The sequence below is a fragment of the Monodon monoceros genome, unplaced genomic scaffold, assembly GCF_005190385.1.
Source record: "Monodon monoceros isolate NGI ecotype Baffin Bay Population unplaced genomic scaffold, NGI_Narwhal_1 Super_Scaffold_11, whole genome shotgun sequence".
NCBI classification, from domain to species: domain Eukaryota; kingdom Metazoa; phylum Chordata; class Mammalia; order Artiodactyla; family Monodontidae; genus Monodon; species Monodon monoceros.
In genome coordinates, this window is record NW_021703767.1 from 121,664,710 (window position 1) to 121,691,085 (window position 26,376).

At 35.0% G+C, this 26,376-nt stretch overlaps 1 protein-coding gene across 1 annotated transcript in view; it reads right to left on the bottom strand.

The window, feature by feature from the left end:
* Positions 1-5,635: 5,635 nt before the first annotated feature.
* SLC25A36 (solute carrier family 25 member 36) overlaps positions 5,636-26,376 on the bottom strand; it is a 39,523-nt gene continuing 18,782 nt past the window's right edge. The window contains exons 3-7 of the mRNA XM_029214444.1: positions 23,222-23,299; positions 21,017-21,117; positions 12,940-13,006; positions 9,781-10,070; positions 5,636-7,756 (exon numbers count right to left, since the gene is read on the bottom strand). Coding sequence (XP_029070277.1) covers positions 7,563-7,756; positions 9,781-10,070; positions 12,940-13,006; positions 21,017-21,117; positions 23,222-23,299 — 730 coding nt within the window. The 3' untranslated portion in view covers positions 5,636-7,562. The remainder of the gene's footprint in view (positions 7,757-9,780; positions 10,071-12,939; positions 13,007-21,016; positions 21,118-23,221; positions 23,300-26,376) is intronic.

Sequence of the window (26,376 nt, forward strand, 5' to 3'; positions counted from 1 at the left end):
GACCCCAAATATAACTAACTGCTCCTGGTCATCTAAGCTGCAGCACCAGTCCCTACCCTGATTAATCCAGATTTACTCTAATAGTTTAGCTTTGGGCTTGGGGTAGAGGAGTGGAGGGGAAAAAGTCCTTGGGGAACCCTTCTGTTTTTTTGCCAGCAATGCCTTAAAAAGCATGTTCTAAGATTAGCTGTCACGGAAGAGGTGAGTTGCTCAGAGGTCCGGCTTACTCATGATACCACAATCAGATATTCACTTGTAAAACCTCCATTTTATATATTTCTTGAAACATATTAAGCATGACTACTTTATGAACTGTACTTTGATACTTCCAGTATCTCAAGTCTTCATGGGTTTCATTCTGTAGCTTTCACTCAAAATTTACTCTTTTCCTTAAGTATCTTTATTTCACGTTACTTTTTAAATACGTTTAAAGTGAACAAATATTAAATGTACAGTTAATGATTTTCATATTGTGTACACACCTATTTAACCACTACCCAAATCAACATGTGAGAGATGGCCATTATTCCAGAGTTCCACTAGGCCCTCTTGTTAGTCAGCTCCTCCCCCACACCTTCCAGTAAACATTAATTTGGCTTCTATCATGTTGAGTAGTTTTGCCTGTTCCTGACCCTCACATAAATGGAATAGAGGATATACTATTCTGTGCCAGGCTTCTTGCATCTAACATGTTTTTGATACTCATCCATGCTATGGCATGTATCGGTAATTCACATCTTGCTTTTTGTTTTGCTGTGCAGTATTGCACTGTATGAACATAAAGTGACCTTCTCTTGATGACCACCTTTAGTAATAAAGCTGCTATGAACATTTGAGGACAACTTTTCATTTCTCTTGGGAAACTTTTCCTCCCCACCTGGTAATAATTCTGGGTGATACAGTGGATATAGTTTTAAATTTTCCTAGAAATGGCATCTTTCCAAAGTAGCTGTACCATTTTAACACTCTAAACAACAATGTATGAGTCCCAGTTGTTTGAACATCCTCGGTATGATGTTTACTTGTCATTGTACAGGGTGCACTGTAGTGTTTCCTTGGTTCTAATTCATTAATCATGTTAAGTATCTTCTCATATGCCTATTTTTTTGTAAAGTGGCTGTTCAGGTCTTTACCTTAAAAATTTTCCTTATTAAATGTCCTGTCAGATATACTGTGAATATTTTGTCTGTAGCTGCATTTTTACTTTTAATGGTGTCTTTTTAATTTTGATGTTTCTTCTTTTTAATGGTTAGTGCCTTTTTTTTGGTAAATTTCAATCCTTGCCTACTCCAAGGTTGCAAAGATATTTTCTTCTAGGTTTACAATTTTAATATTTACCTTTAGACCTATCATCCATCTTTTGTGTATGGTGATGTAATTGTTCATTTTTATTCATATTATTGTCTAGTTGCCCTAGCATACTTATCAGGGGTGTGGAGACAAAAAGCAAAACAAAAAATCAGTATATAGTTTAGGAAGATATAGATCAAATAACCTGGGCCACTAAAACTCGCAGTTCATACAATTTTCATCAATCTTATTGGATAATCTTGAAAGCTAAGGTTCAGAAGTAGCAGTTGAAAATGGACTATTCTTGACAATGAGACTCAAGGAGGATTTATCAGGTGTTTTTTTTTTTTTTTTGCCATACGCGGGCCTCTCACTGTTGTGGCCCCTCCTGTTGCGGAGCACAGGCTCTGGACAAACAGGCTCAGCGGCCATGGCTCACAGGCCAGCCGCTCCGCGGCATGTGGGATCTTCCCGGACCAGGGCACAAACCCGCGTCCCCTGAATCGGCAGGAGGACTCTCTACCACTGCGCCACCAGGGAAGCCCCTATGAGGTGCTTTTAAGAGTAGGGAACTGGATAACAGAAAAGGAGGGTTTAGCACTAAATTTTGTTGGGCTAGATGTAATGAGTTCCTTTGAATTTGACTAGGTTTAGAATCCTGGATCTACCACTAGTTTTCAAAATGTCAAGACAGCTACTTTTGAATCAATTCCCAGGAAAGAATAAAAGAATGGATTATTTTTCCTAATGGGCTATTAGAAAACTTTGATCTTTACTTCAAGGAACACCCCTTCCTGTATCAGCCCATATTTCCATCCCTGTTTCAAAGTCTGGGTAAAAATACTATTTTTTTCCAGGCAGCCTTTCCAGATTTTTCTAACAGAATTAATCACCATGACACTTCAGAGAAAACACAACATCCCTGAGGTTCACAGGTAGTATAATTGAGGGCTGCCCATCTAAGACAAACTGAACCTATTTGTTAAGTCTGATTTTCTATGATGCTTTGGAAAAAAAAAAATCCACTGCTGTTCCAGTAGCCTCAGGACGTAATCTGAGCTCTATATAGATCAGTTTCAAAGACAGACAGGCCCTGTTGTTCCAGTTTACTTACTGAGCTCCATTTCTCATGACTCCCCAATGTTTCATTCTAAGCCAATCCCCATCTATCTTTTATTTTTTTTTATTTTTTTTTTTTTTTGCGGTACGCGGGCCTCTCACTGTTGTGGCCTCTCCCGTTGCGGAGCAACAGGCTCCGGACGCGCAGGCTCAGTGGCCATGGCTCACGGGCCCAGCCGCTCCGCGGCATGTGGGATCTTCCCGGACCGGGGCACGAACCCGTGTCCCCTGCATCGGCAGGCGGACTCTCAACCACTGCGCCACCAGGGGAAGCCTTTTTTTTTTTTTTTAAATCATCTCAGTGTCATCTCAAGCGCTGATGAATAACCTAGTGTAGTGAGTAAACACGAACACCCCAATTGAAAAAGACCAGCTGTAACTAACAACACTTTAAATATCATGTGTCTATTCACCCAATGTACAGGCTGTTGGGAAATCACATGAAATCACTGTATAAACATAGCACTCTACAAATTTACTGAGTTGACTCCATACATAAAGGTAGTCAGGGGGTCTGTGCAATGCAAAAAATTAACAAAGGAAATCATTTAACTACACTTTGCTTGCTTGCCTGAGTATCAGTTGTACAGATGTCACACTTGAACCTTAAGAAATCGTTAACTCACAGATTCCTTCTATCACAGCTCCTGATATTTGGTAACGAACACACATCCACACAATTTACACCTGGGACACTTGAGCTAAGTCATACCGTTATTTTGCCAATATCTTCACTCTACCCACCATTTCAGTCTGCAGTGGAAAGAGTACTGTCAGGGGGCCAATTTCAGCATTATGTTGACAAATGGAACATGACAAATTTGTCCTGGTTTCCTTACTAACAAAACTAGGTGGTTTGATGGTTGCTACAATTTGGGAAAACCTAAAAAAACAAAACAGACAAAATATAAAGTGGGTAGGCACTACATAACACTTATACCTGTGTCACTTGTATTTCAATCTATCATATGTGGATTCATTTGGTTATTATAACAAGTTTCCAGCTCTTTACCTTTAATATTCTTATCTTTCCCAAAGGCTGAAATTAAAACAAACAAAAGCTCCTACTGTTAAAAAAAAAATTACAAGCTAGGGAGGAATCAATCAAATAACCTAATCAGGCTCCAATTTCTCAAATATTCTTTGCAAATTAGATATTTTGATACATGAAATGTCCTGGATTTACAGATCAACAAACCTGTGGAAAATATGCAAGAAAAGAAATTTCTTCCTGAACTATGAGGGAGTGGGATTATTTGACCTTTCAATTCCTAGAGGTATCTATCACTAGGTCTAGCAGGTAGGACCCTAACACTTAACTTGAAAAAAATGGCCACGCACTTTTGTGCTACACATTAATCCTAAGAAAGTACGATTACATTCTCACCATACCAGAGTATTAGGATACATTATAGAAAAACTGAAAAACGAACACCGGATTTTCATATGCATATTTTAATTTTTGGAATTTTAACAATTCAAATAAAATTCAGCTAGTTAACATAAATACAGAGTAAATGCACATAATTTACAGCCACATACAGGAATTCAATAGCAAACGTCACATAAATGGTCAAAGGATATCAGCTCTTTGAAGTCGATTATTTAGCTATGACTGACAGGTCATAATTTAATGGTTCACATATGCAGGGGTACACATTCAAAATGTTTATTAACACAAAAACTGAGTAAAACTAGAATTTTCAGTTTCTAAAAGGAGTAGCATAAAAAGCAGAGTGTAGATTGAGAAATGTAAGGGCACAATGGAGATATGTGTGGGCCGAAAGTTAGTACATTGTATTAAATACTTTTATATAGTTAAAATCCCCTTCCAATTTAAATCATTTAGAAACATCTATATTCTTAGGAATGTTAAAGTCATGATCAATACTAGAGGAGAAAAAGGCTGAACTATTATTTACCAGCCCCAAAGGGGTTCCTATACTGCTAACAGTCCAGGCAGAAGAGCATGTAAACAACAAAAGACAGCACGAACAACGCTGGAAGGGTAAAGGATAAACTGATTCCTAGCACTTAAGTCCTTCAAGATCAAATCAGTATTTGTAGTGATCTAAAACAAAATCTAAAAATGGTGACGTATTTATACTCCAGTAAAGAGTAAACACGCATTATTCTTAACAACCCAAACTCAGCTGGTCCTAAGAGAATAATGCTATTCCACAATGGGCATTTGGTTTTAGGAGACAAAAGGCTGGATTAAATAATTTAATGATATTCTCTCTTGGTGTCAGAGTTAAAAAATCAATTGCTTGAGGGTCCCATCTAGTAAGATTGGTTCCACGAAATTACATACATAAGGAAAACCAAGACAAAAGCTTTGGTGATACAGTTTTTTCCCTGGATTTAAAAGCACTGTATGGTACCCCACAATCACAGGTTGGTCATTCTCAGATTTTTGACTTTGAAATCTAGTAAACCGTTTCTGTAAGCCACAAGTACCAGAGTTCCTATCTGCTGCTCTATGAGTATGTTCTTTCAGTAGGTACCGCTTTAACCTGAAAAGTTCAATTTTCTGAGACAATTCTCCAATAAAAGTACATACCAATTTGAAGAGTGCTGACTACCTCTACACTAGAAATAAAAAGCTATCTGATAGAAAACAGATGAAAATAAAACACAGTTTAAAAAAGAAGTCCAATGCTTTTTAAGTGTTTTTCTTTTTAAAGGTTTGCATCAATTAAAAAAAAAACTCCAAAGAAATGTTTCAAAGACAAACTTTATGTACAATTTTTATATAAAGTTTTCTTTTTAAATTATCTTTGTCATACATAAACTACGGCAGGTTGTACTTTGGGGGGAAAAAACAAAATAAACTTCATTGCTCCTTTCCAGTTGTCGCACAAAGAAACAAAGTCTGAGACTCTAAGATCTTTTCCTTCCAGCACGTAAATATACTCACTTTTAAAAGCTGAAAAAAATGCACTAAAGGGTCAATACAAACACAAACAGGAATATAATACGAGTTCATCCTTGAAGGACACTTGTTATGAATTTGCTACAACTAAATAAGATATTCCTTAGCTGCTGGTTTTTATATCATTCTTAATCATTTGTGGGGTATTCAGATCACTAAGATTAGAGAGTCTCTGTCTGACATTCAATACAACTAATGTTTACAGATCTTCACAAGGCAAATTGCACTGTATTAGGCAGTATAAGTGGCACATGAAAATGAAAACACTATATATTGACACTTTCTTTACAGATTTAAGTTACAAACCCCATTACTGTTTTTTTTGGGGGGGTGGGGGGCATGTTCCTCACAATATATGTCAAAGCTGAAATTCACCATAAAAGGTATTAATAATCCCAAAGGTAATGAAACTGAATTTGCCTTTGGTCTCCAAAGAGATTGGAATATTTTAAATTCCAATCGAAGCACCTCAAAAACATCCAGTTACTGTTGATTGCAAGGAAGTTAAGGTGTAGGAATTTAAGAGGGCACTGTGTCTCACTGGTGACAGTGGAGAAAGCTTGCAATGACATGCTATGATTTTTTTATATGTTAGGGGCACTACAGTGTACATAAGAATACTTAAAACATTTATAGTAAAGATCTCCAAAATATACCTAAATCCCAGAAAAATGTTATGAACACTGTTTCTGCCTAATACATAACCAATACTTAAAAAAAGTAATCTTGGGAATTCTCTCCTATTCTCACCCTCCCCCCAAAAAGGCCACAAAGTGCATTCACAAAAAGTCATTCTTAAGATAAAGCCATTGCACAAAATGTACAGTTCATGTATACTGAAATGACTACCACACTGGAGTTTAATTGTGTAAGTTTCATACACCAGTATAGCAACATCCATAAGCGAAAGTCTTTTAATTGAATTACAGCAAATATCTTCATAAGGGCCATACATATAATACATTTAAAGTATTAAAAGGTGCAGTTGAACTCAACAGCAAAATGTAAAAGCTATATCCTGTTAACACGCTTAATCTGAATTAACTTGAATCTTTCTATGATTTACCATTCAAGAAATTCGGATGGAATAAATTCCTTGTCCAAAGCAGTTTGTTCATTTATAAAACTGTAAGTTAATTAGGATCATTACCTGCCCAATCAGATTGCAGAGGGCCCTTCGTCTATAATGTTTATGCTGCCCCAGGTATTTATAACATCATCTTAAAAAAAGAAAACACCTTGTAAGGACAAAGCTAAAAATTACCATTTTCTCTACTAAATAAATGCAATGTATGCAGAGCTTCTGGAAATAATTCAAAGGTTCAAATTCTTAATGTGAAACCAAATAGAGAAACATTCAGAAGCAGTAAATTTTTTCCATTTTAAGAAAATGATACCTAGGTATGGCAGGGGATAATTCAAGTTCATAATTAATAAGTCACTGAAAAGACACTGCATTCATTCATGTATCATTAGGTTAGAAAAGATAAGAGGACATGCTCAAGTCACGGAAATGGCCAAGAATCAACATTTTACTGGTTGTGTCCCAAACTATTACCATTTGAGTTGATACATTAACAAACAATTTAAGTGTTCACATAATGCTAAACATAAAGCACCTGTGAGCAGTGGAAACCAAAACATTTTAAAGCTAAAAATAAACACGTTTAGACACTACTTCATTTGTCATCAAAAACACTGACTACGAATCCCAAATGATTAACTTTAAAATATAGTGCCAGATCCTCTCAAGGAAATGTGAAAATACTATATCACTGTTATTTTTCAATTTTATAGGAATTATGCAGAAGTTAGACATTTATGACTGTCAATACTATCTTTGGATAGTTATACACTTACAGATGGCTCTGTCTAGAAAACTGGAAAAGTGCTCATGGAATAAACACTATAACTCTGATTGCCATAAATCAACAAAATGCCAACTGTGTCCTGTGGACATGGTAGAGAAAATGGCAATTTTGAAGAACGAGCGCTTCTAAAGGCTTTTTCTTGGAGGCAGCCAAGGTTTTTTTTCACATTACTAAAAAGACTAAGTAATGTGGTTATGATTACTTTAATTCCTACAACCAAACTTCCACTTAGGTATAGTTCCATGTTCCCACGCTATTTTCCTTCTGTCCACCAAGCTGGCTTCGGTACTCCATGGTCCACTGTATCTTTTGGTCTTCCCTCTTTATAGTACAGCAGCCTGGTGGTGCTATCCGTTGAGCAGGTAGACCACTAATTCATAGGTGGCCATCATAATGGCTGTGTTTGGAATCTGTCTCACCAGATGAGTTGTCAGACCACGGTAAAGAGACCCATAGCCTTCTTCTTGAACAAGCAAAGACAGTGTCTGAAAAAAGGATCTATATTTTGTTCCCTCCTCACGCAGTCTTGTTCTTACAACTTCTGTATGGGAAAAAAATAAAGTCATTTTATTTAAACACCAGTGTGATATCTTTATACCCCTCCTAATACTGGACACATCCCATTTATCAGACTGTTAAGTGTAAGCTCAGGATAAATGAGGAGTAATTTTTAATGTGCAACTTATTGAAACTAGTGACCATAGCCATGTCTTTCACCAAACTCCTAAGCTAGCTGGCTAAAATCACATATACTAATTATAAAATTTCATAGGTTCCTGAATGGTAAAAGACAGAATAAACAAAAATATCAGCTGTATACTGGATATAGATAAAGGGGAGAATAGATGTGATAAATAAAGGTAAAGTCGGAAAGAGAATAGAGGTGGTATCAAAGATGAATACAAAAAGATACAGTGAGAAACAAGCAGGAAAGATTTTTAAGAAGTGGACATTACAATGAAAAAGTAGAATTATTAATTTATTCACAATGGCCCACATACACCAACATGAAATTTCATGTGGATAAGTCTGAAAATGCTTAAAATACTAGTGTCAGCTAAAAGGCCACATCTGGGAAGCAACCAGGCAAAAATCATAAACCTTTAGAGCTGTAAAGGATCTTGAAGGTTAGTCTAATTTTTCTTCATTTTAAAAGGTAAAGAAAGAAATGGGGGCTACTAAGAAGTTTTAGTCAGCTGAAGGCAGAGGCTGGGACAAGAATTAAGAGTTTCAACTGAAGAATCTGTTCTTTCCACGCCCATTATTTTTCAAACTTTTTCAACACAATGCTCCTGATGGGCCTGAGGGAAATGGCTGAAAGTAACTTTCACTGCAAATGTTAACATTTGAAATCTCCTACGTCCTGTCTTAAATATCCATGTCATTTATATATTTCACTCCAAAATACTGTTTATAAACTGTACCTCTTCTTATAATGATATCATCTCACTTGAAGAGACAGGGTGCTTGCAACTCCAAAACCCTCTCTCTCTCTCACCTGAGCAGGTCACCGTCCCATAGGAGGCCAGAACCTACCCAATGCTGCTGGTACTGTCCTCTTTTGATTTCTCTTAAAGAAGTTAGGAATGGCCCTCAGGAAACTGGAGGTAAGCTGACAGTCCCATTTTGTTCAAGAGTTGTTTTTATTCATAAATTACGTTTTAGAGCAAATACTCATTTTCTAGCTGTATTTCATTTTTCCTGACAGAGCTTTAATCACATAGCCTTAGCTTTACAAAGGTGACTGTAAACATTAATCAGCATGACAAAAGTGAAGCACTTAGATGAAAAACCCAAACCAAACTAAACCCTCAAACATACCAAAATCAAAGTTTACACTTTAACAAAACAACAAAAACATTACAAAAAAACCCTCAGCGTGTTACAGAGAAATTCTTAAGTGGTCTTCTTAGTTATTAATGAAAAAGGCTAATATTATAAAACTTAAAAAATGGAAGTTTTAAAAATCATTAATATATACTTATTTGCCAACATGAAACAATGCAAAATAACTTGGTCTTTGGGATTATAGACTTCAATTCAAATTTGAGCTCCACCACTGAGTAATTAAGCTATGTGACCTTGAGCAAGTTACTTAATCTTAACATTTCTGGTTTCCCATCTGAAAATGAAGACATTCTGGTTATGCTCTGGCATCATCTCTAGACTTATAAGTGCTCTGCACGATTTCTGTGCAGATTAGCAATAAGGTATACTGTATATATGTATGTAGTAATAAAGTATCTAGTATGGCACCTACATCCATACTTTTTTAAAAAACAGAAACTTGCCCAAGTCACCTGGCTGGAATCTGACTCTGGGCTGAAATCTGACTGTCCAGAGCCCATGCCTAATCGCCACCATGCTACTATAGCATACCTACACTGACCTATTAAAACAGCCTTATGTGACTCATACAGGTTTAATCCCATTACGGTTAACTGTATTTAGTTATACTGTAATTCAGTAAAATTATAAATACTCTAATAAGTTGGCCATTGGCTGGGGTGGGACAATATTTCTGATTTAACAGAAGATTACGCATATACATTCAAGTCCTCTTACCATGTGGATATGCTATGGTTGTGGCACACGTTTTTGAGGTGGCAGCAGCTAGCATCATTCCCACAAAATCTGATGCTTCTTTTACAGACTCTTCTTCATTTTCCATTGTAGAAGCAATCTTATATTCCAGTAGTTTTTGCTTAATACTTTCATAAATAACAAAATGGATAACAGTCTCGGATATGCCAGCATATGAAGCAGACATGCCCCTATAAAATCCTCTAAGTCCATCTGTCTGATACACTTTACGGACACACTCAAAAGCGCCCATTCGCTTTTCCCCACGGTTCCTGAAGAGCAAAAGGGAAAAACCTTATTAACAAAAATAAAGTAGTACAGGTTTTTAAATAAAGTGAATGAAATATATAGAAATATGCCACTCTACTAAAGAATAACCCTCTTTAATTCATGAGGAAGTAAAATCAGAATTTTAAAACATTCATTTTAGATTTCCTATTCTTCTGTCCCAAATTTGTCATATTAGACAGGTAACATATAGTTTATTTTACTGAATGCAAAATAACTACTTTGAATCTTCAGTTTCATTGAAGTCTGACTGTATGAATAAGCAACAAAATCCACTGTGACTGTAAACACACTGTGACTGCAGCTCAAGATAAAAACAGAACAAAATAAACAAAAACCCCGCACATTATATTAAATGTAGTTCTAAGTAAGCTGAGTCTTTTCGCATTTAATAATATATAAAAAGAATGACTGGGACTTCCCTGGTGGTGCAGTGGTTAAGAATCTGCCTGCCAATGCAGGGGACACGGGTTCAAGCCCTGGTCGGGGAAGATCCCACATGCCGCGGAGCAACTAAGCCCGTGCGCCACAACTACTGAGCCTGCACTCTAGAGCCCGCGAGCCACAACTACTGAGCCCGTGTGCCGCAACCACTGAAGCCCTCGCGCCTAGAGCCCGTGCTCCACAACAAGAGAAGCCACCGCAATGAGAAGCCCGCACACTGCAACAAAGAGTAGCCCCTGCTCGCCGCAACAAGGGAAAGCCTGAACACTGCAACAAAGACCCAATATAGGGGGAAAAAAAAAAGACTGAGACACCAATGATAATAGAATATCACAAAGCAAGAAGTATAATTAAGCTAATTTCTGTGTACCTGGGGGGTTCTTCCAAGCCCACCCAGTTCTTCCCCAAAAGTGACTGCGTGACTTTAAATCAAATTTCCTATGATCCTTTGAAGGTAATGGCCGTATCTTTCACCTCAGTAAATAGTGAATGAGGACTTCTACAGTTATCAAGTATTTATGAAGCACTGTGCCCAAGAAAACTTTCTTAGTGCTACTTAAGGGTGCAGCATCTACTCTTTTACAAATATATAATTTTGAGTTTGTAAAAATATTTACTACCTTCATTATGATTCCCCCAATAGAACTTTATCTGTAAGAAATGGGTTTAAATGCCACCCACGGGAAAAGAAATAGAAAACTTAACTATTTATAAATTATATACAACTGGATAACATAACGAAATAAAACCACAACTAAGACACCTACCTGATAACCTACAGATTCCTCCAATTTTATAAATAATTGTCTTGAATCAATGACTATCCTCAACTAATGGTACTGAATAAATAGCTTCTTAGTTGAATGATCCATGCAACCAACTGTAATTAGTTTCTGCTGTCAAATCCTTTCTTACAAGGAAGTCAAGGGCTGTGAGTCCTCAAGGTCAATATGCAAACACATCAGCCCTGTTCTTGATCTGTGCTGTAAGGGAGCGTCCTCAAATCAACCTTTCACTACTACCCCAGCCCCATCCCATTTCCCCACCCCTAAGCCTAGGAAATTGTGCTGGCTTGATTATTATTTTTTTCGCTTACAACATTACAGAGTTTTAATCCATGCTTTTCCGGGATCACCTATAATCTACCCTATAGCATACTGAAGCATGCCCCTGGTAGTTTATCACAGTACAGTAGGGACTGGCATCTCATACTTTTTAACCTCTGGGTTGGCTTACCTACCATTACCTTTCATATCTCTGGCTTTAGGAGATAAACTCTGAGTCCTGCTGCAACACAACTTAACATTTCATTAAAAATTATTCTAGATGAAACAAGAATTAGACACTGCTTTTCAAGTCTCCAAATAGCATACAATTCCACATGACAGGATGTGGAAAAGAGAGCTTTAAGCAGGCATAATTGTTAATGATTTCTTAGATCAGTTTTATTTATAATCTATGATATCTACACTAGACTTCCCAAACCCTAAAATATAAAAAACAGTGAAAATTGTTATACACAGTCTACTCCAGGCTGAAAGGCCAAACAGTTTCAAAACTATCAACGTGATTATTATTATTATAATACATCAGATAAGGTCATCGCTCTACTTAGAAGTGTTACTTTTTCCCTGTCCTCCATTCTGAAGGCCAACAGGAGTTGAGATGGCAGGACTCTAAGCCACACTGCTTCTAGCTTTGTCTCAGCTGCCAGAACACGTCAAAGGCCCTAAACTTAGGATATGTGAGATTTGCACTATTGCCTCTGGTTAAAAATGGGCTCAAAAAACCATCCCTTGACTATTCCATTTAAAGTTGGTCCCAACTGTTTCCTGGGATATCTCTAGAACCTACCAGTACCTGCTCATTATAGATGTATTGAATGAATGATCTTGCTGCTATAAAGTGGCTGGCGGTAACAGATGAAGTCCATGAATACACGAGAGCTAAATTCCACGCCAGAATGCTCTGGGTACAAGGTTCACGAGTTTGAGCAATGATCCTTAAAGACTCAGTCTAGACTCATTGATCATGTTGTTTACTTAGGTGTCAGGAGGCCGGTTATAATCACACATGGAGTGAATGAAAGTATCACAGCTCGGGCTAGATTAATAAGTCGTTTTTCTTTCTTCTTCCTTTACTGAAAAACACAGTGTACAATATACTTTCTTTCCTAGAAACTGTCATACTGCCAACTATTAATGTCACTTTTGCCTCTGATGGTACAGCCAAGTTTTAAAGCCAAACAAAAAAACCAAACCAAAAAACAAACAAAACAAAAAAAATCAGCAGCAAATGAGGGGAAAAAATGTTTAGATACCTGGCACTGAGATCTCATTGATACAAATTTATAGAAGAAATTTAGTTGAAGCCAACTTTAACAAATTTTGTTTTAATGAATTAACATACCTTGCATCAAGCTGTAACCGTGTCTTTATAAGCCAAATGGGGTTGGTCGCTGTGATTGCGGTAAAACCTAAACAAACATGTTTAAAATGAACTCTGGTAAAAATTAAGAACACACTATTAACTTCAAGATTTTTAAAACTATATAAATCTATATTAAAGAAAATAAATATTTAAACTATCAACTGATGTATGCTTTACACTTTTATTTTACAAATCCATCCAACCATGAACATCTGTACTTTTTATTTCCAAATCAGTCTCAAATTCTGACCATAACTAAAAGATTCTTTTAAGAGCAAAATATGATTATATATAAACTCCTCTTCCAACATATTCAGAATATCCTATGGGTGGCACTCTCTACTCTCTAAGCTAAATTCAGAAACCCATTTCTACAAAGAAACATAGAAATTTTGTGTATTCTAGGGCTTTTTAGCATGCAAACTCTACAATAGCTACTTGGGGTCCAACTAAATCACAAACCACTATGTTCAAAATGGAGTCTACATAAACGTCAGCATTTACCAATATCTGATCTTAAGTTGATTGTACAACAGAAAGAATTGTTGTTTGGCCTTGTGAATACTTTATATAAGCACACAATTACTAATAGTCTTAAAATAATGGTATCACAGAGATAAGGTTTCTGTTAGGGTTAATAGGACAGATCTATTTTTCATCCGCTTAAAAACATACAAAAACTTAAAAGTTCAAAAAGTTACAAATCAGAACTTCCCTCTTACTTTTATAGACACTGAAGAGAGAAACTTAAAGTAGAAGGTAGTTCTATCTTACTTTAAAACTAAAGTACTATGTATTAACTATCAAGAAGGGTGGTTCCCTAAGATGGCTCATTCCAGGCAGTAAAGTAAGATCTCTGGAACAGTATGTTTCTAGGCTAGTGCATGTCTTTTACTTGCTATCTTCCTAGTGTTGTGGGAAAATAGCAGCACATGAAATGCAATCTTGATGATGGAAATTTATGAAGATTGCTTCATCTATACAAAACAGGATTTTCATATAATACTTGTGAACACTTAAGATCACTACACAAACTTGATATAACTTACATCAACCTACATTTATTCATTTGGCCTTTAAATTCAGTGAAAACTTACATGCAGAAATGTCTAAGGATCTTAATTTTTAATACTTGCTATCAAATACTAGCGGGTCAAGCACATTATTTTTAGAAAGGTTTTGAAATATAACCAGCACACTTAATATTAGTAAAGTACTTTCAGGAACAAAAATGCTGTGGTACACTTAGGAGTAATTTGTTTTTTTAGTTAACATATAGTGGAGAACTAATCATAAACCTTTTTCCGCTTTCAAAGTTAGTATGGGTATATCTACAAAGGCAAAATAATTTTACTGAATTGTTTACAAAGTAGAATTTAGTCTCACAGGTTCTTTTCCCTTCTATAATGTCAGATAATTAGCTAACTCAAATTTTACTCCCTTAACCCACTATATTAATACTGTGGAAACAGCCAGATGTTTCACAAACAGATGCTCAGACTGACTCTATTATCAAGCAAAATAACTGAAATAAGTTTGGTTTAATAACTCCTTCAATAATTTTGTAATGATTATATAGTCTCCATTTCTCAAGTGCTTTTAATACTACATACATACATAATATAAAACTAGGAAGGGACCGACAATTTTGTAAGCATCAGCCAGTACTAAAATAATAAAAATTTAACGTGTTGGACAGGGTGTCAGGAAGATGTTTCAAATAAAAAGTTCTTTTCATGCATATATTCTTGATAAAAGGAAAGAGAAGAAAAATATGAAACCAGATCAGTTTAAATATTTTGTTTGGAAAAGATTTTTCTTGCATGTTGGCTTAACTGAGAATAAAGTTATGGAGTTCAATTTTTTTTTCTCTTGAACCCCATTCTTCTCAGTGAAAATGTCAAACTAAAGATATTCAAATTATATTCTAAAGCAAATGTGCACCTGACATCAGAATTCTGGTCATAAGCCTAATTTAATGATTCTTTATTTTAAACTTAAATATGTGCATTAGCTAAATGTCTATACAGTAATATTAGGAGTTTATTAGTAAAAAGCTGCTCAGCAGCACAAACCAACAAAACACTCTGCGTTACTCACAATGGTTTTTATTAATTATTATGTGGAAATTTTAGGAAAAAACCATTTGCTTTTTATTAAATTTTGAAAGCCTAAAACTGGGAATGCTTATACACAACTTTTAAAAAAGCAGTCTGTCTAGGTAAAAATCTCATTCAATTTATTATACTTTACTTGAAAAGAAGATGAGTATCAAAGCTTTTTTTTAAAAAAAAGTAAAAGCTCTATGTCTAAAAATATAAGCTCAGGACCCAAGCTTATTAACACTCTTCTAAGTCTCAAATTCCTCAATTAGAGGCTGAAAAAAACCCCATATGTGTAAACTTTAAAATATTACAACACATATTTATAAATATTACTAGGAATAAAATTTTAAATACCCATAATGCTCTGTACATGTTAATAAACTAAACAGGAAGCAAACAACAGGTATTTCTCACTTAACTAAAATTCATTTCCAGACACAGATTGACCTATGGAACATGACACATTAAAATTTAGGTAAGTGAGAGAATGTCATCATCTTATATCTATACAGCTTGTGCTTACTACAGTTGGGGCTCAACTCTCCCAGTAACAAGCTAGTTCTTAATAAAGACACTAGCCTAACTGCTAGCAAACCATTAAGTTAGACAAAAGAATCAAGGCATAATCCACAGGTTTTCAGCTATTGGTCCTTTACCAGTTCTGGTCCTTGGATTTTATGCTGTTACATCCTCTTAACCAAAGACACTCTAAGTATAAACTTATGGAGACAGTATTAGGCTAATTAAATCTAGAAAAATATAATCTATTAATTCAAAACATGAAACAAGTAGGAAGAAATAAAAATTTATTACTAGCTTAGAATTATATATGGTAAGGCAGTCTGAAGTTGACAAACAGTCAAAGTTAAACATATCTTCCTACTCCTTTTAAGACAAACAAAGATACTGGGGATGGTGCCCCTGAAATTTAGAAACTTCCTATTTGTTTTATTTTGACATTTAAATTTTGTGACATTTTGATAATATGCTATTTCATATTAATATTCTGAGCACCCCATTAAACATTAAAACTGATTTAGAAGTATATGAAGAATCTACCTGTAGGTTAAGAAGAATTAATGTTGCTGCTCCACAGTCAGTTAAAGCAAAATGGCAGTATACTGGCCATACTATTAGTAGTATAGTTAATAGTTTATTAGAAAGTTTAAAAAAAACTTTTAAAATGCAATTTTTAAAGTTCTGTTTCATCTAACATTCCATCTGATAATGTAAACCAATTAAAAACCAGATTAACAGAAATCCTGGTTATAGTAAACTTGCTGAAAATGTCCATTTCATTAAGTGAGTGATACCTGTAGTATTGCATTTTCAGTACTTTTTATTTCAATTAACTTCTGTAAGAACAAAGCCCACCTAACCTTCTAAGAAAAATATATTAAAACTACTAAAAAAAAAACCCCAAAAACCTAATTAAAACAAACAAGATCCCATATATTCTTGTCCCATATTTGGAAAGTAATGGTAGGTATTAAGATCAATGTTTTTGTAAGAAAGTAGAAAGCCAAGTATCAACAGACAAGAGAATAGAAAGCACTGTATTAGACTTTTAAAACGTTATGCTAAGTGAAGAGAACTACTGTTTTTTCTAAAAGCTGTCGAACGGCATGATACCATTAATAGCTATGTAAATCTTAAATACTGCTAAGGAATTCTTTGGAGGTCAAGGCTACTATGGCCAAGCTAACGACCCCAAGCTTTTAGTACACGATGACTGAAAAGTTACCCATTTCTTCCTTCTAGAAGGAATATTATAAAGGAATCAGAATTAAAGTTTTATAAAATAGATAATGCACACACAAATTCAGGAAATAAAAATTCATTTCCCGCCTTCTATTAATTCCACAGCTATTATAAATTCCCAGGGTGTGTTTCTTATAACTAGAGGCTGCAAGAGATGCTCAGATCAGTACTCACGAGGTTTAAGTTAGTCCATATTTCTACAGGAAGTGACCTGCGGATGGGGAGCATGAGATGACACGATCTCACTCTTTTCTCGGGAGAAATGTACAGTAAATGCCTAAAATAGACACAGGCTTTTCTGTATCATAACAACAAGCAGTGACCTCATCAGAAACATGTGTACAAAATGAATCCCATTGGAAGGATTTGAGAAATATTTACTGTGAGATCTAACTTTTTGAAAATTTTAAGTTAAAAAAGAAAAAGAAAGGAATATAAGAATGGGCCATAATTTTTTTTAAAAAGTACCGAGTACTGAAAATTCTGCCATCTGTAGCAGTTTCAGAGTCCAAATACTTACCTAAAATAAGATCAATTTTGCCTTAAAGAAAAAATGCTAACCTTGTCAAAGGGGAATCTAAGAAAATATTTATAGGGGATTATCATATCCCATTTTCCTACCATTCTACCATGCTCAGAGCCGAAATCACAATTTTCTATTCCTTAACAATCAGCCTACTTAGTAAAAAAAAAAAACAAAAACAGGGGAGTTCCCTGGTGGCCCAATGGTTAGGACTCAACATATTCACTGCTGTGGGCCCAGGTTAAATCCTTGGTGGGGGAACTAAGATCCTGCAAGCTGCGCAGCATGGCCAAAAGAATTAAAATAAATAAATCAATAAATAAATCAATAAATAAAAATAGAAAATTCAAGTAACTTCATTTTGTAACTGTAATTTTAAAAAAAAAAATAAAGTATAGGTGGCTACAATAGTACCTTTCACCTTTTGCACTATGATCAGTAATATTGCACATCCATTTTTATGAAATATTTTGGATTATTTTGTATTCAGTTTCTTGTGCTCTACAAAATAAAAAAACAGGAAGAATGTTTACATACAAACACACAAAACGTCTAGCCATCCATTTGGCTAAATAAACTGCCATGGACAAATTATTTAAAAGAATATTTTATAATGCAAGACAAAATTTCTACTTAATGAGTAAAAATTTAACCTTTAATAATAAGTCAAATAGAAAATGTATCCTGAAAAATAACAGTGAATGCTATAAGCAAATAAAACCCACTAGGTATGTAGTAAATGTTAAACAATTACATTGTTGGTATTGAAAAAATTAAGCAATCACTGTGTTAATATATAATCCAATAAAAATCAGAATTCATTTCTTTTAAATCTGTACCGTTGTATAGAAAAGTATGTACAACCTAGATAAAAACTTCTGAAAATTGGGAGTTACTATAAAGAAGAAATGTAATACTATTTTTTTTTGTATACACGCCTGGGTCCAGGTGTATACAGAGGGATACGCAAATTCATTTTAACAAATACACACAGAAACTCTCAAGAAAATAAATATCCTCAATAGCTAAGACACACTTAGTCTGGCAAATGTCATATGGGGAGGGGGTGGGGGGAAGGCAGGTAAAACAGAGTCACCATTACTTGATTTGATTAAATAGCCTCACAACTGGAAAAAAATTTTTCAATGTATGAAAATTCATAGCTCAAATTGAGAGGTTTACAAATTCTTATACTATTCCCTTGAAATACTAAAACAAAAGAAAACAAGATGGCCTTTAAACAAACTGTCCTTTTAATTAAAAAGGTTTAGTATCTAAAACACTCAAGTTCATATTAATAAAATACAAAATGCAACTAAATTGAGGTTACTTGGAATAAAAACTACGTACAAGCTATGTTACTAAAGCTTAATGCATGTGCTACTTGATGTGGCAAAATCTTGCAGACACTATCATTAATGGTGTATTTTAGTGCATTTTTGACGATAAAGTGACAAGGTTAGCATTTTTTTTTGAACAGCCAGTTAAAAAACAAGTTTTCACATGACTGCCTCTAAGCACTTTGCATCCCCAATTCACATTTTGAAGATCTCTAAAAATTATCCTGAAGAAAAACCAATGCAGTCTGGTCTAGACTCTTACAAGAATGAAGGGAGCAAAAGGCTACCTTAAGTCTGCATGGGACCATTCAGTTTCACCAACCATGTAGCTATGTATAAAAACTGCAAAGCTAAATGTTATTGCTCATGAATAGTGCAAGGAAGCTCTGAAGGCATAGTTCTCAGAAAAATCTAACTGCAAACAAATGGAAGAAGTATTTTCAAATTACACAATAAATGAATAGTGCAAGACTCTCTGAACAAGTATGACTATCAATTTACCAAAATTCAAGAAATTCAAGTTGGGAAATAGTATCAATGTATAAATAAAAACTGAAAACTATGAGTTAACATTTGTACACATTTGAGAAAAAATACAAAATGGCAATTCCACTGAAATTCTCTGCAATGTGATACAAATATAGTAATAAATTCTGATTAGATATGCCAATGAAAAAAGATGTTCCAGTGGGAATTAAGAGATTCTGAAACTCTAAATTTGTAATACTGAATATATAACTATCCTCAACTTAAAATAATTGCTTACCTACTTTCTTGGCATCAATTCTTTCAAAAAAGAAAGATTAACATTTCTTTACAATTTTCTGGGGTTAAGAAACAAAAACATGAACACTGGTAATCCAGAAATATATTCTTAAAGACCCTAATACAGTGGTTATGTAGTTTGAAATTAGCCACTAACTTTACACTCAAATTTGTAGAGGGAAAAATCATATCTAGTTGTATTCAACATCTGTAAAAGTACATTAAAAAAATTCTAGTTGTAACTAGATGATCTCTGTGGTATTAAAGAACTAATTCTCAGAACATAAACCTATGTAGAGCAACCCACTCATTACAAGAATAAGGTAATGGAGATTCACGTAAATTACCTAACTTGCCCAAGATCTCTCTTCATTGGTAAAGAGTATTTCACCACCTTGATCTTTAAAGCTTTACCTTCCAGCTTTAAAACTTCAATGAGTCAGTCAACAATTACTAAATATAAAAAGCCATGAAAATAATTTTAAGGTACATGCTAGATTTATTATATGGCTATTGACCTTTCAGAAATTAGTATTTCAAACTTACTCTTAGTTCATTAAGTATGTGGTTGAAATTGATCCAATTTATTTCTAAACAGAAAATGGTTAACAGTTTAAAGGCACTCATTATTAAGCATCTAATTGAAACTCAATATACTGATCAACAGTTGACAAATGTAGTTATAATTTGCTTTATAAAGTCACAGCATATTTTGGAAATATGAGACATGGTTAAATATACAACAAATCTCAGAAAAGTATAGAGAATTTTTCTAATGAGAACCAAAAGTCATGGCTTTGTCTAACATGCAGGGCAGCAAATGATTCCAGAACCACACTAGTCAAACCAATCTCCCAGTTTATCTTTAAGGCAGTGCAGAGGCCCAGGACTAGTTGTTTTAATTCAGAATCATACAGTCTCATCAATGATGATAGAAGAGTTCCTGGAAACATTTCTAGAGCAAGCATGTACACATATCTGGTACCTACATTTTGAGTGTTATCTTAGTGCGATTTATGTGGAATGATAAACATATTTTTCAATACATACGTTACAATAACTCTGAATTATCAATAATGTATCACTCACAAAAATTTCAGCATTTGAGCACAGGACAAAATGAATACTTTACCAAGAACTGCCGGCACATTTCAGACAGAAGCCAAAACATGCAGCAAAAAGGGAAAAGGCACTAACAGAAATTGAGGAGAAAAGAGTAAATTACAGCTCTGTAACTTGTAAGTGTAATTATGGTTGGATTCTTAAAACTGTTAAAAGTGATCACTAAATATTCAGTGTACTACACAAGACAATGTAAATATTATATTACCTGCATGCTATCACAAACTCCTAAATACCAAAATGCCAACTGACAAGATTTTACATATACCACCTAATCAAATTTATTGTATACTAATAAATGTAAAAATCATGTTTACAGATGCTAATCAATGAAAAGCACATTAACTGCCTTAACTTTACAAGGTTAAATTCATCAAAGTTCAATATTAAGTCTCTAGGTGTCAGAAAATTTTTTGTCTTTTAATATCATATATTCATACCTGCCATTGCAGCTGAAATCATGTGTACCTGGGTAGAATCAGGATCAAATAAACCATTCAACTTTTCCTTGCAGTTTGAATAAGCAGCAAAGTATATTGCTCTAAAATAAAGATTTAAATTTTGTCAATAAGCATGTTGCTTAATTCATAAGATTTAAAAGACATATAAATTGATCTTTATTATTCCAGAGTCCAGAAATCTAAAAACATAATGCCTTAGTTTTTATTTACATTCTCATGTAACATCACATACATATTTTTTCATGAAGACCATGAAGTACTTTTTGTATCAACTCATTAAAGATAAAGCATCCTCAGATAGTCCTACCCCAATAATCTGACAGCAACTAACTGAAAAAGTATAAGACTTTGGCAGGCCTATATAATGTTAATAAGGCTAAGTTAAATACACTGAGTTAAGTAAACGTGATATGAGTACTTTATGTTTTTTTGAAGAGAGGAAGGTAGAACTGGCTCAAGTGATCAAAGTATATGTTAAACAATTTTGAGATACTGTGCTATATACCAATCTATACTACACAAAGAGTAGTTCACAGCACCCTTTAAAAGAACAATTGCAAAAATCAGTCCTATCAGGTCAGATCTTGTTTTCTAACATTTGTAAACATTCCATTAAATTTATAAATATCTTCCCTGTTAACTCATTGACTGTGACTTCATGCATCCCAAATACCTCCTCACTGTTTAGCTTTCCAGGCATGAGATGCTTGCTGTATCAAATATCCTGCTATTGCCCAACAATCCTGATTATCTGTCCAATAAGGGGAAGAGTAAACAAACAAGTAAAAATGGGGAGAGTATCACTGCTGTGCTTTTTTAATGTGCTTAAGAAAAAAAGGAAGTTAATATGACTGAAAATGAAACATTCTACTTCACGAAAAAGAAAAAAAAAAGGATACATTGAATGATACCAAATTAGCAAGGGGAATAAATAATGCATTACTAGAAATGAATAAGAAAAAAAAGCATCCTAAATGAGAAAATGGGCAAGGAATATACATAGGTAATTCACAGAAGAGAGATACAAATGACAAATAATTACAAGAAGGAGGACATGAAAGCACCAAAATAAAACAAGGGTATATTTAAAAAAAAAAACAATGAAAAATCATGTTTAGTCTATTTGGCAAGTATTAAAAGACACGGATAGTAGCCAACATTGGTAAAATGTGGATAAAGAGCAACTAATTCCCTATCTGAGAATAAAAAGACGGCATGCCTTTTCAGAAGGCAATTGAGCAATGTTCACTAAGTTTAAATGTTCATACGCCCTTTTATCCAGAAATTCTACTTTTCGGTAACTATCCTAAAGAAAAATACTTGCTTAAATACTCAAGGATAAAGGTACAGCTATGTTCACAAAACCATTGTTTTTAACAGCAAAAATCTGGAAATAAATCTAAAGGTTTATCAATAAGGGATCAGTCATACTATACAATTTTTAAAAGCTTCACTTATTTTCATGGAGAAAGCTTCAAAACAAATTTGGTGAAACATGATTCAATTTACGTAAATAATAATAAGTCTACATATTATGCATTTTATGTGCATAAGCCAGAAAAATTAATGGAAGACTATAAACCAACTGCTTATCAATGGTGGTTATGTATGGGGAGGGAAGAGGAGTAACTGTGGAAAGGTGCACACGGTGAGAGGTGATGGGTTTAAGGTAATATGTCAACCTTTACACTAAACTTTTTTTAGTCTTTACAATAAGAATGAAATTTTGGATCATTTTTAAAAAAGAAAGAGCCCATAAAAAGTTGAAACCCAATAAATAAGATATGGATCTACTACACTGTTTGAATACAGAGAGCTGGGTACACATTTTCACTCTGAATGTGAACTCTGCAGTGTTCTATCATGTGAACTCTGCAGTGTTCTATCATGGAAGAAGTCAATCTAAGATAAAAAGAAATCATAGAGAAAGGCCTTTTGGCCTTTCATCATATTAAGGCCTTCTTGGTTTTTTGAACTTGGTGCAAAAACTGCTTCACAATGATCTCACTAAGAGGTCCTCTGCACCTGCACACGGTACAATCTGCCTATCCTTTTAGATGGCTACTGATACCCATTTGTTATACCATAGTGCTTTATCTTGATTTCTCTTCAGGATCCCCCCTCATGAACCTTGAAACAAGAAACACTACCACAATTTGATTAACTTAAATGTATTTTTTTTACCTGGAAGGGGCCACCCCCACTAAATTGGGGCCTAATCCTCTAAACAGGGAACGAGGCCCTTCTTTTTCCAAGATCACCCTGAAAGAGAAAAATATTATTTAGAAAGAAATGTCCTTCAAAGTGTGGTACTTCATTTATATAGCAAAGGTAGAGTCTAAATTCCCCATGTTTGCACTATAATATGTTATACTCTTTTGTCAGTGTTGCTCACTTACAAAAATCTGTTTTTCTTGACAAAGTATAAATTAATAAAGATTGATAACAGATTTAGTAGCAATAATAAAAATAACTCCTTTCAGATTGTTTCCTAAAAGTTTTCAAGACATAATTATCAATATAGATTTCTACATTTATTTTCATATGATCATGCTACTCTTATCTTCAATCTCCTCCATTTTACTACCTTTACCAGCAAATTCAATTCCCAACTAGAAATGTAGTTCCCTCCTAGTATTTGAGGTCCTTTCCTTGATATTGGACAACTCCCTCATACTGCAGCATTATCTTATCCAACCATTCCAGTGAAATGCCATGGCAAAATTTATCACCCTAATATCCTTTAGGGTACTAAAATGGTTAGTCTGCTACTATTCCTTCCTCTACTTAGTTAACATGTACTATATTGAATAGGTACTGTATAAAGACTAAGCAGAGTAAGGAGACAGAAAAGAGGGTAAGGCCCCTGCCACTGAGAAGTTTGCTATCCAGTCGTGGAAAAAAGAATTATATTGAAATAAATAATTTAACAGACCGTATCAATAAGCAAATACTATACAAGCTAGATATATATGCCCAGTAGGAAAAGGAACAGAGGCATGTCCAAGTCATGGAAGGCTTTCTGAAGGTGAGTTACTAAATGAAGTTTTGGAGTAAGAAAGAAAGATTGAGGAAGAGTAGGTATTTTAATTCAGACTTAACAGACTGCGCCAGTGGTTCTGAAGCACCTGTACACTTAAGAATGATCTCTTGAAAGGCAGCTGAGCAGAATGGTTAATTAAGGGCCTGAACTGTGGGGCCTGACTTCCCAATATAAAGAGCTCAATTTTGGTAAGTAATGACTTTTATCCTTATTTTCATCAGCAGTAAACAGAGAAAAACAGTACTTTTGGGGGAAGGGGGCAGGTAGAGTGGTGGTTACTATAAGGAATAAATAAGTTTAAGACTTCCCTGGCGGCACAGTGGTTAAGACTCCGCCTGCCAATGCAGGCGACATGGGTTTCAGCCCTGGTCCGGGAAGATCCCACATGCCATGGAGCAACTAAGACCGTGCACCACAACTACTGAGCCTGCGCTCTAGAGCCCGTGGGCCACAATTACTGAGCCCGAGCACCACAACTACTGAAGCCCATGTGCCTAGAGCCCGTGCTCCGCAACAAGCCATCACAATGAGAAGCCTGCGCACAGCAATGAAGAGTAGCCCCCGCTCGTCGCAACTAAAGAAAGCCCGCATGCAGCAACGAAGACCCAACGCAGCCAAAAATAAATAAATTAAAAAAAAAAAAAAAGAGCTTAAAAGAGTACCTGGCTCACAGTAAGCACTTGATAACTCTTACTATTATCATTATTACTGGAGCATTTGTTCAAAATGCAAATTTCTTAGATCCCACCCTCAAAGTATTCTTAATTCAGTAGGTACAGGACAGTGCTCAGCAATCTACATTTTTACCATGCCACAAGATGACTGACACAGGTGATACAGAAGCACTTAAAAAAGAACGAAAGAAAGAAAGAAAATTTATTTGGCTGTGCCAGGTGTTAGTTGCAGCACACAGGATCTTCACTGCAGCATGCATGTGGGATCTAGTTCCCTGACCAGGGATCAAACCCAGGCCCCCTGCACTGGGAGTGCAGAGGACCACCAGGGAAGTCCCCAGAAGCACTTTTGATAAAACTAGATTAGACAGAAGCAGAATTAAGAATGACAAATTGTAGAGTACATTTTGAAAATGTCAGTGTTTGCTAGCCCTTTCTGTTAATAATCCCTTTGAGAAGTAAAAGAAAGGTAAGTGTCCTTTAAAAAAAAACACATTTGCAAACACTCACAATTTTGCATACAATTTCACCTAATTTACAGGCCTCTTGAAGCTCATCCAAGAGCCCCTAAGAAATTGACAAAGCCTGGGGGGAATTCCTAAAGTTCCAGGTTAAGAAGCCATGAAACACTTCATAGCCACTAGGATGGCTATAATCAGAAAGACAGATGGAGTAAAACAAAGGTTGGTGAGGAATTTTATTTTACACTTTATTTTATATTTTGGCAAGGAACTGGAAACCTCATTCATTGGTGGTGGGAATGTAAAATGATGTATCCGCTTTGGAAAACAGTTTGGCAGTTCCCTAAAGTGTTAAATATAGTTACCATACAACCCGGCAATTCCACTCCTAGTATATCCCCCAGAAAAATAAAACATGTGTTCCTATAATGGCATTACTCGTAATACTCCAAAAGGGGAGACAATGCAAATGTTCATCAACCAATGGGTGGATAAATAAAATGTGGTACGTACCTATACAATGGAATATTTGGCAACAAAAAGATATTTGTTACAACGTAGATGAACCTTGAAAACATACTAAATGAAAGAAACCAGTAAAAGACCACATACTATATAATTTCATTTATGTAAAGTGTCCTGAATATGCAAATCTATAATGACAGAAAGTAGATTAGTAGTTGTTGCCTAGAGCTAGGGGGAGAGCAAGAGGAGAAAACAGGAGTGACTGCTAACAGGAAAGGGCTTCTTTCTGTGGTGGTGATGAATATGTTCTAAATTTAGAGTATGGTGATGGTTTGAACAACTCTGTGAATATACTAAAAACAATTGAATTGTACACTTTAAATGGGTGAATTTTATGGTATGTAAATTATCTCTCAAGAGATGTTGGGAAATTAAAAACCAAAGGAAGAAACCATGAAACAGGTTGATTAGGACAGAGCCCCAAAATAGGGAAAAAATGGGAATAAGAGTCAAGAGAGTTTAAGGCAAGAGAATGCAGAGTCGGAAGCCATCTGGACACCGACGACAGGTGACACATTAAACTGACTCTTAAATGAGAAATTAAAACAGAGCCCAGAGGGATTCCTACAGTTCCTCTGAGGAAAGTCAGAGAAGGCAAAACCACTGAAAAATAGAATTTAAAAAATATAGTATTGT